Source organism: Gekko japonicus, unplaced genomic scaffold (genome assembly GCF_001447785.1).
Source record: "Gekko japonicus isolate JY-2015 unplaced genomic scaffold, Gekko_japonicus_V1.1 scaffold1238, whole genome shotgun sequence".
Lineage (NCBI taxonomy): Eukaryota > Metazoa > Chordata > Lepidosauria > Squamata > Gekkonidae > Gekko > Gekko japonicus.
Genome location: NW_015163639.1, coordinates 182,925 through 200,967, shown reverse-complemented (window position 1 = coordinate 200,967; position 18,043 = coordinate 182,925). Strand labels below are relative to the sequence as shown.

Below are 18,043 nucleotides of genomic sequence, written 5' to 3'. Positions count from 1 at the left end.
GGGCCACGACCATCCGAGGGAAAACCATAGAGTTTTCCCTCGGATGACTGTGGCCCTGCCCCCAGTGTGCCCAGCGTGGTCGCGTCACTTCCTGGTGACGTGCACATCGGGGTGGAGTTCTCCCGGGGGCCCGATCCGGCGGAGGTGGGGAACGGGCCTCTGGGGCGGGGGTTTCCCCGCCCCCCGGGGGGACTTGGCAAGCCTAGTGAGTAATGTAGTGGCCAAGTTTGTACATGACACCAAATTATTCAGGATGGTGAAAACCAAGGCTAGCTGTGAAGGGCTCCAAGAGGACCTCCATAGATTGGATGGGTGGCAAATGAAGTTCATTGTTGGTAAGTGTAAGATGATGCACATTGGGGCAAACAATCCCAACTTCAAAGATCTTGGGGTCATGGATATCTCCATGAAAGGTAAAATATAACATATTATGTTTAGGCCTGCTAGTTAATGGGATTTTGAAAACGAACAGTGTTAAAAATGTGAAAGAATATTTAAAGGGACTAGATTGTTAATTTAGAAGAAATATATGCCTTCTTTAGCATAGTTAAACTGCTAAGTTATGCCTGTTTCTTTTCAGCTGTTTTTATATTGATATAAAATAGAATAATAATAGTATAGTATTGATAAAATGAAATATAGTAGATAGAATATTGATGAATTAGTTTTATAAACGGAATAGATGCTTGGTTTAATAGTGTATGTTATTGAGTGCAAATTAAAACAAGGAGGGGGAAATGGGAATCTGTATGCAAATATGATGATGTGAGTGAGATATTTGGCTAGCTATTTTAAAATATATGGCTCTTTTCTATATAACTTGTTAAAACATAATAAACTGCCCAATCTGGGCAAGTAAAAAAAAAAAAGATATCTCCATGAAAGCGTCAACCCAGTGTGCTGCAGCTGTGAAAAAAGCAAACTCTATATTAAGGATTATTAGGTAAAGGATTGAGAATAAAACGGACAATATTGTAATGGCCCTGTACAGATCGATGGTGCGGCCTCATTTGGAATACTGTGTACAGTTCTGGTCACCTTATCTCAAAAAGCAGAGCTGGAAAAAGTACCAGAGGCAACCAACCAAGATGATTAGGGGAGTTGGAGCACCTTCCTCATGAGGAAAGGCCGAAAAGTCTGGGACTTTTCAGTTTAGAAAAGAGATGACTAAGTGGGACCGTGATAGAGGTTTATAAAATTATGCGTGGGGTAGAGAGAGTTGACAAAGAGAATTTTTTCTCCCTCTCCTGAAATACTAGAACTCGAGGGCACCCAATGAAGCTGATGGGCAGTAGGTTCAGGAGGGACAAAAGGAAATACTACTTTACACAGAGAGTGGTTAAAATGTGGAATTTGCTGCCAGAGGATGCCGTGATGGCCACTGGAATAAACAGCTCTGAAAGGGGATTAGATAGATTCTTGGAGGATAGGTCTGTCACTGGCTACTAGCCACGGTGACTGAGGGGAACCTCCACCTCTGAATCCCAGAGTCAGGAAGAAAAGCGAAATCATCCTTTTTGAGGCCCTGTTTTCCCTCTCAAACTTTATGTCCACTCTAGGCAATTCCATTTTGACACCCCTACAACCCCCACATCCCTTATCATCCTTCTGTCCCTGGTGGTTTCCGGGTATCCTTGAGTTGAAGTACGCAAGGATGTTCCCTGACAAGACAGCCCAAGTTCATCACCCCAAGTTCGTCACAAGGTCATTAAATGAATGGGGGAGAGGCAAAATAAATAAATAAATCCATGCCTGGATCTTCTCTTCTATCCTCAAGAGAGGCTTCATCCATAGAAATCCAGCCACCATTACAGACAAATGGAGCTATGGGCTAGGAAAGCCTTCATTCCTCCCTTGAATGATTTACTCTGAATGTTCAAGGAAAAACATAAGAAACTGCTCTTGCCTGCTACCAGAATACTAACTTATCTAAAAATTAATTTGTGGACAAGCACAAGAGAGTCAGCTAGTCTAAGGTGTAATCAACTGTTAATTTATAATAATTTATAGACTCTATAATACTTTATAAAGGTTTAATGCAGTTCCACTTAACCTCACAGCCTAGTGCTATGCTGAGGTTAACTGTGTAAATAACAGGTTCCAAGGACTGCAGGTATAACAACAAGAGCTAACTGTATAAGAAGCCCACCCCCCCCCCCCTTGAATCGTTGATGTTAAACAAGATAAACACATAGAAAGTTTCCTTCCGAGCCAGCATGGTGAAGAGGTTAGAGTGTCGAACTAGGATCTGGAAGACCCAGGTTCGAATCCCCAATCATCCATGGATGCTTGCTGGGTAACCTGGGGCCAGTCACACACTCTCAGCCTAGCCTACCTCACAGGGCTGTTATGGAGATAAAATGGAGAACAACAACAGGAGGAGGAGATTGTATTTATACCCCGCCCTTCACTACCCGAAGGAGTCTCAGAGCGGCTTACAATCTCCTTTCCCTTCCCCCTCCCCACAACAGAGACCCTGTGACCAGTGTTCCCTCTAAGCTGAGTTAGTGTGAGCTAGCTCACAGTTTTTTAGCCTCTGGCTCACACATTTTTGTCTTAGCTCAGGAAGGATGGCTCCAGAGCAAACTAATTTATGCAGCAGCCAAATCGCCCGCTCACAAAGTAGAATTTTTGCTCGCAGGACTCCGCAGCTTAGAGGGAGCATTGCCTGTGAGGTAGGTGGGGCTGAAAGAGCTCTCTCAAGAACTGCCCTTGAGAGAACAGCTCTGAAAGAACTTGTAACTGACCCAAGGTCACACCAGCAGCTGCATGTGGAGGGAGTGGGGAATCAAACTCAGCTCTCCCAGATCAGAGTCTGCGCTCCTAGCCACTACACCAAACCCACTGGGGAGAAAAATGGGGTATAAATGAAGGTATCTTAAGTCAGATCACAGGCCCATCTACTCCAATACTGTCTCTTCTGCCCCAGGATCTCAGGTGGTTTACCTGGGAATGTTAAGAACTGAACCTGAGCCCATCTCCTTTAGCACATAGAGTTTTCCCTCAGATGATCGTGGTCCCGCCCCCAGCGTGCCCAGCGTGGTCGCATCACTTCTGGGTGACGTGCACGTCGCGTGCTTTGGGGGTGGGGTTTCCCCCGGGGCACGATCCGGCGGCGGTGGGGAACGGGCCTCTGGGGTTTCCTCAACCCCCTGGGGGACTTGGCAAGCCTATGTAGAAGTCTGAGCTTATGAAGCTGCCTTGTACTGAATGTCTGCACTAATCCCTACCCCCAACCCAGGCAGGCAAAAAAGGCTCGTCTGGGGTTTGAATCCAGGCCCGCTTCTCCTGAGTCAACCCCCACCCCAGATGAACAGGCTTCACTCCACGGTTGTTCATTTCCCTGAGCAGTGAGGCCCGGTTTTGGATTCAGCCTCCGTTGCCTTGGCTCGGAATAAAGGAACCGGCTTGGAGCAACACCCTGCGTTTGTCAAAAGGACCAGGACCCACCGAGTGTAGAAAATGTGCGGGGAGATTAATGGCTGAAGCTGGGCCACTTACTAATGACCTGACAAGCAGCGAAAGGTTGTGTTTGGTAAACAGCTTGCGAAGAAAAATGTGCTGGCGCATGCAATTGCTAAAGCACATTTTTTAAAAGAGAGAGAGAGAGAGACTCGTTACATGCATCCATTCTCCTGTGTCAAGGCCGGTGAGAGGCAGAAGGCAAAGGGGTGTGAGGTGCAGCTGGAGAACCAGCGGCAGCTTGAAGCTTCACTCAGGACTGAGGGCCTAAAGAAGAGGGAAGGGCGGCCATTCTGGGTGGGTTTTGAGAGGCAGAGTGATCCCAATTGTGTGTCACAAGAGGAGGTGGGTGGGCCCGTTTTGTACAGCGCAAAGTGAGCATATGGGTGAGGAGAACTGAGCTGTCTCCCCACATCCACAGATTACCCCACTTCAAGCCCCTCCCTGTGAGTGGTTTTCTCTCAGCTGAGTTTATGTCTGCTATTGGAAACAAGAGGTTTCTATTAAGAATGGTCAAAACCAGGGGTCGTTTCGTAGAAAAAAAGCTAGGGGGACTCATTAGCATAGCTCATTAGCATATACCACACCCCCTGACATCACTGGAAGTGTGTCATAAGGCCACACCCCCGAGGATTTTGGTGGGAGAACTGGTCTGGGAGTGTGTGGAAGCGCTTGGAGTTTTTGCAGATTCCTGGCTGCTTGAGAGAGGAAAGGGCATTGTTTGACTGTGATTGACTGCAATTGAGAGGAAAAGGAAGGGGCATTGTTTTGCATGTGATTGAGTGCCTGGGTGCATTTGAATAGCTGCTGCCAGCACTCTGCTGGGGGAGGCCTCTATTTAAGGAAACACCTGGCCAGAGGCAGAGGAGACCCAGCTGAGCTCTGAGCAGGAGCAGGAGCAGGAGACAGAGGGGTGAGTGGTTTTTTATTTGCTTTCAGCGGAGAGGATCCAGCTGAGGATTTTGGTGGGAGAACTGGTCTGGGAGTGTGTGGAAGCGCTTGGAGTTTTTGCAGATTCCTGGCTGCTTGAGAGAGGAAAGGGCATTGTTTGACTGTGATTGACTGCAATTGAGAGGAAAAGGAAGGGGCATTGTTTTGCATGTGATTGAGTGCCTGGGTGCATTTGAATAGCTGCTGCCAGCACTCTGCTGGGGGAGGCCTCTATTTAAGGAAGCACCTTGCCAGAGGCACGAGCCTCTGGCACGAGCCGAAGGGCGAGCTAAAGGGCTCTTTGCCCGTGGCTCTTAGCCCAGGGACTCTTGGACTAGGGGCTCTGTGAGACGCCCAAGAAGAGGCAGAAAGTGAAAACCCTAGGCTCCTTGTTTTCCCCATAAAGTAATTTGACTTTGACAAGAAAAAAACACATAAATACAAAGGGATTTAAAAGGGGGATTACATTTACTTATTTTAAAAGAATTATGAAGCCAGAATGCCAGCAGGGGGTTGGGGGCTATCCAGTGTTTTGCACAGAGTGTCACATGTATGACTATCTGCCCACTGGGCAGAAGTCTTGGGTGTGTGCTCGGTGCAAGGAGCTCCTGGTTCTCAGGGAACGTGTGTGCTCCCTTGAGGCCAAGGTGGCTGACCTGGAGAAGCAGAGACAGTCAGCTAGGCGCACAGAAAAGACTCTCGGGGACTTGTTAGCTACGTCCCACTCTGGATCTGGCAGCCCCGCTGCTGTCAGGGAGCATGAGGGTCTAGGGGAAACAGGGCACCGTGCTGAGGATAAGGGGAATGTGCCCTCAGAAGGGACCTCTTCCCCAGCTGGTGAGCGGTTATCCTTTTGCACCAAGGAACCATCCCTGGGCAGGGTGGGAGGGGGGCTCTTGGTAGTGGGTGATTCGATCCTTAGGCAGGTAGACAGCTGGGTGGCGAACCCGCGTACTGACCGTATGGTGACTTGCCTGCCTGGTGCAAAGGTAGCGGACATTACGCGTGTTTTAGATAGGCTGGTAGATAGTGCTGGGGAGGAGCCAGTGGTCGTGGTGCATGTCGGCACCAACGATGTGGGGAAATGCAGTCGTGAGGTCCTGGAGGAGAAATTTAGGCTGCTGGGCAGGAAACTCAAGGCCAGGACCTCCAAGGTAGCCTTCTCAGAAGTGCTACCTGTTCCACGCGCAGGGCCGGAGAGACAGGCACAGATCAGGAGTCTCAATGCGTGGATGAGACGATGGTGTAGAGGGGAAGGGTTCAGGTTTGTTAGGCACTGGGATTCTTTTTGGAACAAGAGGGAGCTGTACAGGCGAGACGGTCTCCACTTGTCCCGAGAAGGAACCAGGCTGCTGGCGCTTAAAATCAAAAAGGTGGCAGAGCAGTTTTTAAACTGAATATTGGGGGAAAGCCGACAGGAGATGAAAAGTCTCTGGTTCGGGTTGGCTCATCTCAGAGAGATGAGGGGGTACCTGTTGCTTTTCTACAGGGAGGTGGATTGAAATTGTCCACTGAGACCATGGCTAGTGACATGGACTGCCTGACAAGGTCTCGAGATTGCAAGAGGAAGGTGGCAGGCTTAACCAGTATGGGAAATTACAGCTGTTTCTATACAAATGCTCGAAGTGTCCGAGGTAAAATCGGGGAGTTGGAGTGCTTGGTGTCAGAGGGAAAAATAGACATTGTGGGTATTTCAGAAACTTGGTGGGATGAGGAAAATCAGTGGGATACGGTGATTCCCGGTTATATATTATATCGGAAGGATAGGGGGGGAAGGGTTGGAGGTGGGGTGGCTCTGTATGTCAGAGAGGGTATAAAGTCCAGAAAGATCGAGAGGCTAAGAGAATTGGATTCGCTTCTTGAAGTTCTGTGGGTTGAAATAGGGGGGCCAAAAGGAAACTTAACACTGGGAGTTTGTTATCGCCCACCGGATCAAAAGATAGAGGAGGATTATAAAATGATGAATGAATTAAAGATAGCAGCTAGACAAAAACACTGTGTCGTAATAGGTGATTTTAACTACCCACACATTGATTGGGTCAATATGTGTTCTAGTCGAGAGAAAGAGATTGAGTTTCTAGACACTCTAAATGACTGTGCTATGGAGCAGATGGTCATGGAACCTACCAGGGGAGAGGCGATCCTTGATTTGGTCCTAAGTAACACTCAAGACCTGGTGAGAGATGTAAAAGTGATTGCACCGCTTGGGAACAGTGATCATAATGTTGTTGAGTTCAACATTTGTACAAATAGGGAATTGGCCAAAAAGACTCACACAACCACTTTTAACTTTAAAAGGGGTAATTTTTCTGATATGAGGGGACATGTGGGGAGGAAACTGAAGGGAAAAGTAGAAAGGGTCAAAACCATTGGGGAAGCTTGGAAACTGTTTAAAACTACAATTCTAGAAGCTCAAATAAAATATATTCCGCAGGTTAGGAAAGGCACAAACAGGTATAAGAAAAAGCCTACATGGTTAACAAACAAAGTAATGGAAGCTGTAAAAGGTAAAAAGGATTCCTTTAAGCGGTGGAAAGCTAGTCACAGTGAGGCTGATAAAACAGAACACAGGCTATGGCAAATAAAATGCAAGTCTGTGGTCAGGCATGCAAAAAGGGAATATGAGGAGCATATAGCAAAAAATGTAAAGACCAACAATAAAACTTTCTTCAAATACATTAGAAACAGGAAACCAGCCAGGGAGGCAGTGGGGCCCTTGGATGACCAAGGGGTAAAAGGAGTACTGAAGGATGATAGGGAAATGGCTGAGAAGCTAAATGCATTTTTTGCCTCCGTCTTCACTGTGGAAGATGAGAGGTGCTTGCCCACTCCAGAGCCGCTGAGTTCGGGAGGGGTGTTGAAAGACCTGAGTCAGATTGAGGTGACGAGAGAGGAGGTCCTAAAACTGATAAACAACTTAAAAACTGATAAATCACCAGGCCCAGATGGCATACATCCAAGAGTTCTGAAAGAACTCAATTGTGAACTTGTGGATCTCCTGACAAAAATATGTAATCTCTCCTTAAAATCAGCCTCCATTCCTGAGGACTGGAAGGTAGCTAATGTCACTCCCATCTTTAAAAAGGGTTCCAGAGGAGATCCGGGAAATTACAGGCCAGTCAGTCTGACGTCGATACCGGGTAAATTGGTGGAAACCATTATTAAGGAAAGAATTAGTAGGCACATAGATGAACAAAACCTATTGAGGCAGACTCAACATGGGTTCTGTAAGGGAAGATCTTGTCTCACTAACCTGTTAATGTTCTTTGAGGGGGTGAACAAACATGTGGACAAGGGGGATCCAATAGATATTGTTTACCTTGACTTCCAGAAAGCTTTTGATAAAGTTCCTCATCAAAGGCTCCTAAGCAAGCTCAAAAATCATGGGATAAAAGGACAAGTCCTTTTATGGATCAAAAACTGGCTAATTAATAGAAAACAGAGAGTGAGTATAAATGGGCAGTTCTCCCAGTGGAGGGGTGTAAGCAGTGGGGTACCACAGGGATCAGTACTTGGTCCACTGCTTTTTAACTTGTTCATTAATGATTTGGAGTTGGGAGTAAGCAGTGAAGTGGCTAAATTTGCGGATGATACGAAGTTGTTCAGGGTGGTGAAAACCAGTGAGGATTGTGAGGCACTCCAAAGGGATCTGTCAAAGTTGGGCGAGTGGGCGTCAACATGGCAAATGGGGTTCAATGTGGCCAAGTGCAAGGTGATGCACATTGGAGCCAAAAATCCTAACTATAAATACACGTTGATGGGGTCTGAACTGGCAGAGACTGATCAAGAGAGAGATCTTGGAGTTGTAGTAGATAACTCACTGAAGATGTCGAGACAGTGTGTGACTGCAATAAAGAAGGCCAATGCTATGCTGGGGATTATTAGGAAGGGTATTGTAAACAGATCAGCCAATATCATAATGCCGCTATATAAATCAATGGTGCGACCTCATCTGGAATACTGTGTGCAATTCTGGTCACCACACCTTAAAAAGGATATTATAGCTTTGGAAAAAGTGCAGAAAAGAGCAACTCGAATGATAAAAGGGTTGGAACACTTTCCCTATGAGGAACGGTTAAGGCGCTTAGGGCTCTTTAGCTTGGAGAAACGACGATCAAAACCAGGGGTCGTTTCGTAGAAAAAAAGCTAGGGGGACTCATTAGCATAGCTCATTAGCATATACCACACCCCCTGACATCACTGGAAGTGTGTCATAAGGCCACACCCCCTGACATCACCGGAAGTGTGTCATAAAGCCACACACCCTGCCCCCAACGGTCCCGGCCGCCGCTGCCTGCCTTGCAGCTCCACTGCCGAGCCCCATGAGGGGCCCGGCGGTAGACCTGCAAGGCCGGCAGGAGTGCAAGGAAGCCCCGCGAAGGCCCTCCCTGGCCCCAGGCAGGCAGGGGTGGGGAGAGGCAGGGAGGAAGCAACTTACCCTCCCTCTTCTCCTGCCTCCTCCTGGCTGAATGAGGGCCGGAAGCGGGGCGGCCGGAAGCAGGGGGCGGGGCTTCGTCATGTGCCCCGCCCCCCATACCTCACCCGGGGGAACTGCGATCCCCCCCGAAATGACCTCTGGTCAAAACAGTGCAGAATAGTGAGTACAGGCCTTTTTGAGTTCTTCAGAACCTTCTTAATCTGGCAGGATTTACTATAAAATAAGAGGGACCGGGGGAGAAAACGCATGTTTCAGGGTAAAATGGTGCAGCTTGTTGTAGGGACTGGGGCAGGGAAAATAGCTGCTTCTGGGGAGGAGGGAACAGGTGGATTTTCCCTCCCGCATAGTAGCCAACCAAGCTTTGCTGTGGTCTCTTGTGAAGCTTTGCAGCAAAGCTTGGGGAAGATAGGAAAAAAGCTTGGGGGGAAACGGGGAAACACATGAAGGTACTGTGATGCTGTAGGAAGAAGAAGAAGAACAGATTGGATTTATAGCCCTCCCTTCACTCGGAGCGGGGCGGCCGGAAGCAGGGGGCGGGGCTTCGTCATGTGCCCCGCCCCCCATACCTCACCCGGGGGAACTGCGATCCCCCCCGAAATGACCTCTGGTCAAAACAGTGCAGAATAGTGAGTACAGGCCTTTTTGAGTTCTTCAGAACCTTCTGGGGAATCAAACCCGATTCTCCCAGATTAGAATCCACGCACTTAACCACTACACCAAACTGGCCCTTAGGAAAGTGGGGGGAAACCTGCCTCCCCAAAGCAACAATAGTTCAAACATTTACAGAATAAAGACAATAATATGTTGGCATTTCCATGTTGTTTTAATCCAATGTTTCTTTTTTCCACAGGTCAGGACATCAAGTCCTGAAGTGCTTTACGAACTTCCTCGTAGAATAGCTCCCAAGTTAACAAATAGTTCCTTTTAACGGACAACGTTAAAGCCATTCGGGAGTGTATCAACTTCTTTAGCATTGGATTGCTCTGTGAAAGAATTACAACAAAACAGAATTTTGATAAAGATATGCCTCGAAACGAACATTGAAACTCGAGGAAGTTCGTAAAGCACTTCAGTGACTTGATGTCCTGACCTGTTGAAAAAAGAAACATTGGATTAAAACAACATGGAAATGCCAACATATTATTGTCTTTATTCTGTAAATGTTTGAACTACTGCAGCAATTTTTGTAATCTGATGTATTGTAATTGCTGTGCCCTTTAGTCACATTGTCCCCAAAGCAACAAGCCTGAGGCACATAAGCCACGTGTGAAAGGTCTTCGTCTAGCATTCTGATTCCAACAGTGACTAATCAGATGCCTCGAGGAATCCCACAACCGGAGCTGATATAGCACTTATTGTTACCTGAACACAGAAATCTTAAGATTTTCCAATATTATGAGTAGGGTTGCCAAGTCCCCTCATCTTGCTGGCGGGAGGATCTGGGAGGCATTCTGGGAGTGGGCAGGGGTGTCCCTGACACTCTGGCATCACCCGGAAGTGACATCATCACATCAGCGACGTCAGGGGCGATGCTCTGGTTTTTGGACAAAACTCTGTGGTAAAATTGGGGTCAAACCATAGAGTTTTGGCCAGAAATCAGAGCGTTGCTGTACGACGTCCCTGACATGATGATGTCACTTCTGGGAGATGTCATCACATTGGGGATGTCACTTGGGGATGTTGCTGTTTGTGGGTGGGGCTTCCCGCGCCGGCAGTGAGCAGAAGCCCCCCCAAACCAGAGGATTCTCCGCCCAGACCTGGGAAATGGCAACCCTAACTATGAGGGATAAAGAAGTGCAATTTCTCCTTACCATATACTGTACCCTTCCGAACCACCTCATTTGACATTTCTCCTTTCCTTTCCCCCCCCACCTTTTTCACTGCCTTCATCTCTGTTCTCTCTCATGTAGCTTTCCCAGAAGCCCTCAGTAAGCCCGTCACTCTGCTCAGGAACCTGGTTGTGTCCGACGTGACCCCCAGCACTCTGCAGCTCACGTGGGAAGTCCCTGAGGGACAGTGTGATTCCTTTAGGATCCTATACAAAGACTCTCTTGTCGGCAGTGGAAAGAGCCCCCCACCACCTAAGGAACTTGAAGTGCCAGGGGCTGAGCGCTCGGCCGTGCTGAGGAACCTTGCGCCTAACAAAGAATACAGCCTCACACTGTACGGCATCAAGAATGGATTGGAGGTGGCGAATATCAACACAGCAGCATGGACAAGTGGGCTAGGTAATAAGACTGTGCATGCCACTTCAGTGCCTTCTTTTTTTCTGAAACAAGGGGTTGCCAGGTCCTACCTGGCTGCCAGTGATGGGACTCCCAATCCTTCCTGGAACTGCAGTGATGTCACCCAGAAGTGACATCATCATGTTATCAACGTCGGGGGGCGACACTCTAGGTTTTGGGCAAAACTCTATGGTTTGGGGGGTCTCAAAACCATAGAGTTTTGCCCAAAACCTAGAGCATTGCCCCTGATTTTTGAAACACGATGACGTCACTTCTGGGTGATGTCATTGCGCTGGTGCCCATGGCGCCAAGAGGGGGTTTCTTGGGGGTGGGTCTTCCCCTACCGGCCAGCTGGGCCGCAGCATATTGGGGGGCCCAAAATCGGGGGATCCCCTGGCCCCACCAGGGAAACGGCAACCCTAACTCTCAGTCAAAGCATTAGCATGGTGCCTGTGAGTCACCTAAATTAAATTATTTTGCACAAAAGAAGCAGAAGGCCCAAAGGAATTGGGGGTGGGGAAGGCTATATGGGCTACTGGAAGAAGAGGAGTGGAGGTCCAAGGAGACTCCACAAGCCAATTCACATATTATAGAGCACCCAGGATGGTACTCTGTTTTTCCTGACTTGAAATGGTCCAGGTAGTACTACTTGGCCTGTTGCAGAATCCTACCTGTACTCTGGAAGGAGGGCTGGCATCAGCATACGCTAAATTGAGGCAGCTGCCAGGGACCAGGGTTTCTGGCTGAGCCCCCTGCTGCCAGCACCCCCTGCCCACTCACTTGCTAGCATTCCACCCCCCCCTCCCATGCTCCCTGTTGTGCGCACTGCCCAGTGCCACTGGAAAAAGGGCTGCACACGAAGCTGTGGCCATGGGCAGTGGGAGTCCTTCTGAGCAGACAAGGGAAGGACACACAAGCAGGTGAGAGGCATGTGGGAGGGCAGGAGTGACTGGTGGTGGGCAGAGGAGGGGAGGGGTGCCCGGGGAATTCATTGTCCAGAGCCCACCAAAACCTGGAATGGACCCTGCCTGGAAGACATGAAGGTTTTGCCAAAAGAGCCAAATAGTGACTCCATTTCAGGTGGGGAAAACAGTACAGCTATAGCCCCTTCTCCATGTGCACCATGAATTGGGCATTAAATGTGTGGGGATTGTAGCAGTTCAACTGTTCTGCATTGTGGGGACCTGAAACCTAACATGTACTGCATAACGTGCAAATCAGCCTGCAACTGCTGGAGAACAGAGGATCCCTCCAAATTGAATTTCAGCAAGGCTTTGGCGGGAGAAAGAGAAGTAACCCCCAGCTGATCACATTGGCCCAGTCCCTGTTCTGGTTCTGGTTGAGGAACCCTGCAGGTCAGGAGTGGCATCTGGTGTAGGTATGGAACCTACACTGGTATACCCCAATAAGGTTTCTAGGCTGGAAGAGAAGTTTCGGGAAGAATGGGAGGGTCCCTTGCTTGGTGCTAGCACATACACTTGACGAAGATACCATATCCAGACCCTGAAATACGTGTTTTAATAGAATACATTTCCCCTTCAAAATGCAAAAACAAAGCAGCAAGCCCAAATCTGAATAGTGAAAATGAAGTGAAGGTTGGAAGCTTAAAACTCAGTCTTCTTTCCCTGCACAGCCCTAAAGCAAAACCGTGGCTGCAGGAGCCTGTTGTTTGCATGCTGTGGATGTGCAACCTTCCAATTTGGACATCTGGTCTTCATCTCATTGGTTTGAGCCCTTGGGTAGAGGTGTTGGGGAAAGAACTTCTCACCCTGGGTTCCTGAAGGCCCCAACAGCCAACAGTGACCTAGCAGGTCCAGTGGACTAACTCAGTGTAAGGCAACTTCATACATACGGCTGTAGACTAAGACAGAGTCCTCTTAAAGGGGTCGCTTTCGCATTGTGTTTTGGAAGCCCTTGGCATTCTACTGCCTCCACAGATCAATAGTGGTAGAGAAGGGTCCTTAAAAGACAGCCTGCCCACCGATCTTTCCCAGCAGAATACAACCACAGGAGTGGAGTTAGGTATCTTCCAGGATTGAGAGGGAGGAGGGGGAGAAGAGAAGGAGGAGGAGGAGATTGGATTTATACCCCGCCCTTCACTACTCGAAGGAGTCTACCCCCCCCCCCCCCCCCAGGCTGCCATTTTATCCAGGGAAACTGATTTCCTTAGTCTGGAGAACTCCAGGGGAATAGACAACCTGTAGTTAGCTGTAATCTTGGGAGGTCTCCAGGACTCACCTGGAGGTTGACAATCACAGTTCCAGCACAGCCGCTGGAGTCTTGTGACAGGTTAAAGACTTGTTGTGAGTGACAAAAGCTTTTGTGGTCTGGAGTTCACTTGGACAGGACAAGAACGATTATCTTCTGTTGGTACACGTTCCACACACATGGGGATATGTCCACACCAGCTTCTGTGCACCATGGAAGCTAGAGCCACGATAAAACTATTCATCTTGAAGGTGCCTCCCTTATCGATTGAAGGAAACTCCGATGACTTGCTTCCCTGCCACAGGATTCCAAGTTTAAAAATACACTTGCTCTACAAAAATACATTTAGCCACAGCAAAACAATCCCCCACACCCATGCTAATGAATGCAATTTATTTTTTTGGCATGATGCATTCAGAATGTGCAAAGTCCGAAACCACCACCACCCTGCACACCATCCAGACAGCTGTGGCCATCCAGTGCAACCGTACCAGTTAACCTGTGCTAAGGGGACCAGCCGGGGCGAGCCGAGAAGCCGTGCGCCTCAGGGATCTGGGCTGATTCGCCAGGGAAGCGGCAATCGGACAGCTGTGTTGCTGGCTCGGCCTGCAGGGCCGGGCTGGCTTCCAGCTGTGGTTTCCTTTGTGAGACCCAAGGAATTAGTCTCTGGCATTCCTCTGTTTCCTTTGTGGTCGGCCAATCTGGCCACAATCATTCCCCGGAGAAAGGGAGGAGGATGTCAAGTGACCAGCATCACCATCCCCCCCCCCACTTTAAAAGTCAGCAGGGCCGTCAAGTGCAGGAAGTCTTGGGGAAGTCTGTGGGCCCCAATCCCCCTTGGGCTCATGGAGCCAGGCACGTCATGTCACCAATTGTCATGCAGTGCTCGTTTGGACATAGAATCACAGAATCATAGAATGACAGAGTTGGAAGGGGTCCTACAGGCCATCTAGTCCAACCCCCTACCTAATGCAGGATCTGCCTAGAGCATCCCTGAGAAGTGTTTGTCCAGCCGCTGCTTAAGGACTGCCAGGGAGGGGGAGCTCACCCCCCCCCAGGCAGCTGATTCCACTTTTGCAGAACTCTGACTGTAACAAAGTTTTTCCTAAGATCCAGCCGGTACCTTCCCGCCCTTAATTTAAACCCATTATTGTGAGTCCTCTCCTCTGTTGCCAAGAGGAACAGCTCCCTGCCCTCCTCTAAGTGACAGCCCTTCAAATACTTCGAGAGAGCAGTCATGCCCCCCCCTGTACATCAGCGGTGCAAGCAGGGGCCCAGCAAGAGTTTCTGTTTGGAGACATGTGGAGGCTTCCAGCAGCCTTGAACTCTACACATTGTCTTCAAGAGGAGATGAAGTGCCATTTGTTCAGGACCATTTCGTGGTGCATAAGAACACAAGAGAAGCCACGTTGGATCATGCCAGTGGCCCCTCCAGTCCAACGCTCTGTGTCACACAGTGGCCAAAACCCAGGTGCCATCAGGAGGTCCAGCAGCGGGGCCAGAACTCCAGAAGCTCCCCCACTGTTGCTTTGAAACCAGACTGGGGTGATTCCAACCAATTATGGTATGGCCAGGGTTCATTTAATAGAAAAAGAGCTGCAGGAGTTCATTAGCATAACTCATTAGCATAACTTATTTGCATATGCCACACCCCCTGACATCACTGGAAGTGTGTCAGAAGGCAACACCCACCCCTCAGGCTCCACTGGACTGTTTTGGATTGCTAGCTATTGGGGGGGGGACATGTAGATCTGTCCTCGCAGAGGAGGGAGAGCTTGTACCTGAATAAAACATGGTCTTAAAGGTGCCACTGGACTGTTTTGGACCGGGGGGACGGGGGGGAGCTCTGCAGCTTACCTGGCTGCTTCTTGCTCTGACTGAGGGCTGCTGGGAGCAGGGGGTGGGGCTTGTTGCATGGGCTCTTTACTGCCGGAGCTCTGCTCCTGTGCGCTCCTGCAGGAAATGACCCCTGGTTATGGCAATCAGACAGCTCATAACACCCTCCACTGTCTACATTACCTGCCTGCTCTCTCTATCCCAATTGCCTTCACCAGGGGTCCCCAGTGTGGCACTCCCGGGCACCGTGGTGCTCACCAACACCTGTCCTGGTACTCACCAGATGTTTTAGAAAGTGGGTGGGGCCAGATGAGGCTTTTGTCCAGCTGGGCTTCTGATTAACCGTTGGAGATCTGATTGGCTGTACATATCTTTAAAACAAGTATTGCTTTGGCAGCAGCTGCCACCACAGCACGAGGATCTATACTGCATGACTGAAAGTAAACTGTGTGTATGGAAGAAAATATTCTAAAACAACTTGTTTCTTTTTAAAGGTTGGGTTGGTGTAGTGGCTAAACTCGTGGACTCTAATTTGGGATAACTGGGTTTGATTCCCCACTCCTCCGCTTGCAGCTGCTGGATGACCTTGGGCAAGCCATAGTTCTGTCAGACCTGTTCTCTCAAGGGCAGTTCTGGACAGAGCTCTCTCGGCCCTGTTGTGGGGAGGGGAAGGGAAAGGAGTTTGTAAACCACTCTGAGACTCCGAGTGCAGGGTTGGGTATAAAATCCAATCTCTTCTTCTTAAGCAGAGCTTCTTCTTGAAACATTGAAGGGTTACAGTTAGTGTTATCCATGTCTTAACGCTCTGACCTTTTGTGGCTGGCTCCGCCTCCTGTGTCAGCCATTTTGTTGTTGTGCCCATCCCCCCGGGTCAGAATTCCAAAGGTGCCCGCAGGCTCCAAAAGGCTTCGGGCCCCTGCCCTACATGGTAGCTGACATACAAGCTTTGTCTAGGATTCAGACTGAGTTTGAATTGTAGCTGAAGCAAAGACTCGTAGCCTGACGCCAACAACCTTCACGCTTCTTTGTGGGAGGGAGGGGAGAACCAAGTTTGCCACCTGGAGCTCTTTGGGTGGGAACACCAAGCTTTCCTGAGAGCCAGTTTGTGGTGTAGTGATTAGAGTGTCCGGTTAGGGTCTGGAGACCTGGCTTCAAATCGTTCCACAGCTCACCGTATGATTTTGGGCCAGTCACTTTCTCAGCTTGACCTACCTCACAGGGTTGTTGTGAGGATAAAATGGATGAAGGGAGATCTGTATAGGCTGCACAGACTTCCTTGGAGGATAGAAATATAATAAGAGGGTTTTTCCCCCCACCCTTAAGATCTTCGCTACATAAAACCATACAGGGGGGGTTGGCTAATTTGCAGTCATTTATTCTAAGAATCCACAGCTGAGCCAGTGTGAGCAATACAAAACGCACAGAGGCAGTGGAAGGAAAGAAGATCATATTTTGACTCCTCTGACATGAGGCCAGGGTAGCTTCACCTTTTCCCCATTAAATAAAAGCTACTTGCCTTCCACGCCTTCAAGTCAACAGCTGTTCTTTCTCTTTCCCAGCAGGCCATCTGCATGCCTTTAAAAGCCACCCAGCAGTTCTGAAATTCACCAGGTGCAATTTCATCTCATTGATGCATGATGGGAGAAGTTTTGCCTGTTGCATTTCCTCCTGCTATGCAGCAGCTAAAGGCACAGGAGACTGTTCAGATCAGTAAAATAGTAAAAAGCCCAGCAGCACCTTGAAGACTAACAAGCTTTATTGTAGCATAAGCTTTCAAGAAACACAGCTCTCTTCGTCAGATGCATCTGATGAAGAGAGCTGTGTTTCTCCAAAGCTTATGCTACAATAAAGTTTGCTAGTCTTCAAGGTGCTACTGGGCTTTTTACTATTTTGAGTGAAAGACTAACATGGCTGACTCTCCCAGATCAGTAAAGGCAGCAACTTACTCGCCCGCCGCGAGCGAGTGAGACCCAAAGGTCTCTCCAAGCCCATCTCTTCTCTTTCTCCAGAGCTGGACAGTCCCCGGGACCTGCGGTTCAGTGACATCCGCGAGACATCCGTCATGACGAACTGGACAGCACCGTCCTCTCGCGTTGACCGCTACAAAATTTCCTTCCAGCCATTGGATGGGGGTAGGTTTCTGGATCCTCTTACCCTAGGCTGGGGAGGGTGGGAAGAGGGAGACAATGAGATCAAAGAAAGATTGGAGGAAACAGAAGAGGAGTTGGGGAGATATAATATAAAACTGCGGGGAGTTCCAGAGAAGATTGGAGTTCGGGTCTTCTGTTGCAGGAGAGCCGAGAAGCATCTCTGTGGATGGATCCACGCTAAGAACGGTCATCAAAGGCCTGACCCCCGGGACCAGCTATGAGGTCAGCGTGATGTCTCCAGAGAAGATTGGAGTTCGGGTCTTCTGTTGCAGGAGAGCCGAGAAGCATCTCTGTGGATGGATCCACGCTAAGAACGGTCATCAAAGGCCTGACCCCCGGGACCAGCTATGAGGTCAGCGTGATGTCGATCCGGGGCTTCGAAGAGAGCGAGCCCTTGGTGGGTTACGTCACCACAGGTAATCCTGAACAAAATGCTTTCCCATTACACAGCAGTAATAGTCATCAATCTAGGACTCGCATTTAAACCCATGAAGGATGCTTCATACCTCAGATGAGACTATTGGTTCATCCAACCTAAGGGCTACTTTTATGAAGCTGACCACTGGTCTGTCCAGCCCAGCACATTTGTAATTCTTCCTGCCAGAAAGTTAACAGCAGTTAAAACCCGTTCACCCAATAAAAGCCAGTTTGGTGTAGTGGTTAAGAGCGGTGGACTGTAATCTGGGGGAGGTTGAGTCCTCACTCCTCCACATGAAAGCCAGCTAGGTGATCTTGGGTCAGTCACAGTTCTCTCTGAGCTGTTCTCTCAAGAGCAGTCCTCTCAGAGCTCTCTC

General features: G+C 49.0%; 1 protein-coding gene across 1 annotated transcript in view; it reads left to right on the top strand.

Annotated features, from left to right (window-relative positions):
• Positions 1-18,043, top strand: part of TNXB (tenascin XB) — a 141,602-nt gene that overhangs the window by 89,987 nt on the left and 33,572 nt on the right. Inside the window, exons 34-36 of the mRNA XM_015407589.1 lie at positions 10,741-11,058; positions 17,109-17,231; positions 17,522-17,665. Of these exons, the coding sequence (XP_015263075.1) occupies positions 10,741-11,058; positions 17,109-17,231; positions 17,522-17,665 (585 nt within the window). The remainder of the gene's footprint in view (positions 1-10,740; positions 11,059-17,108; positions 17,232-17,521; positions 17,666-18,043) is intronic.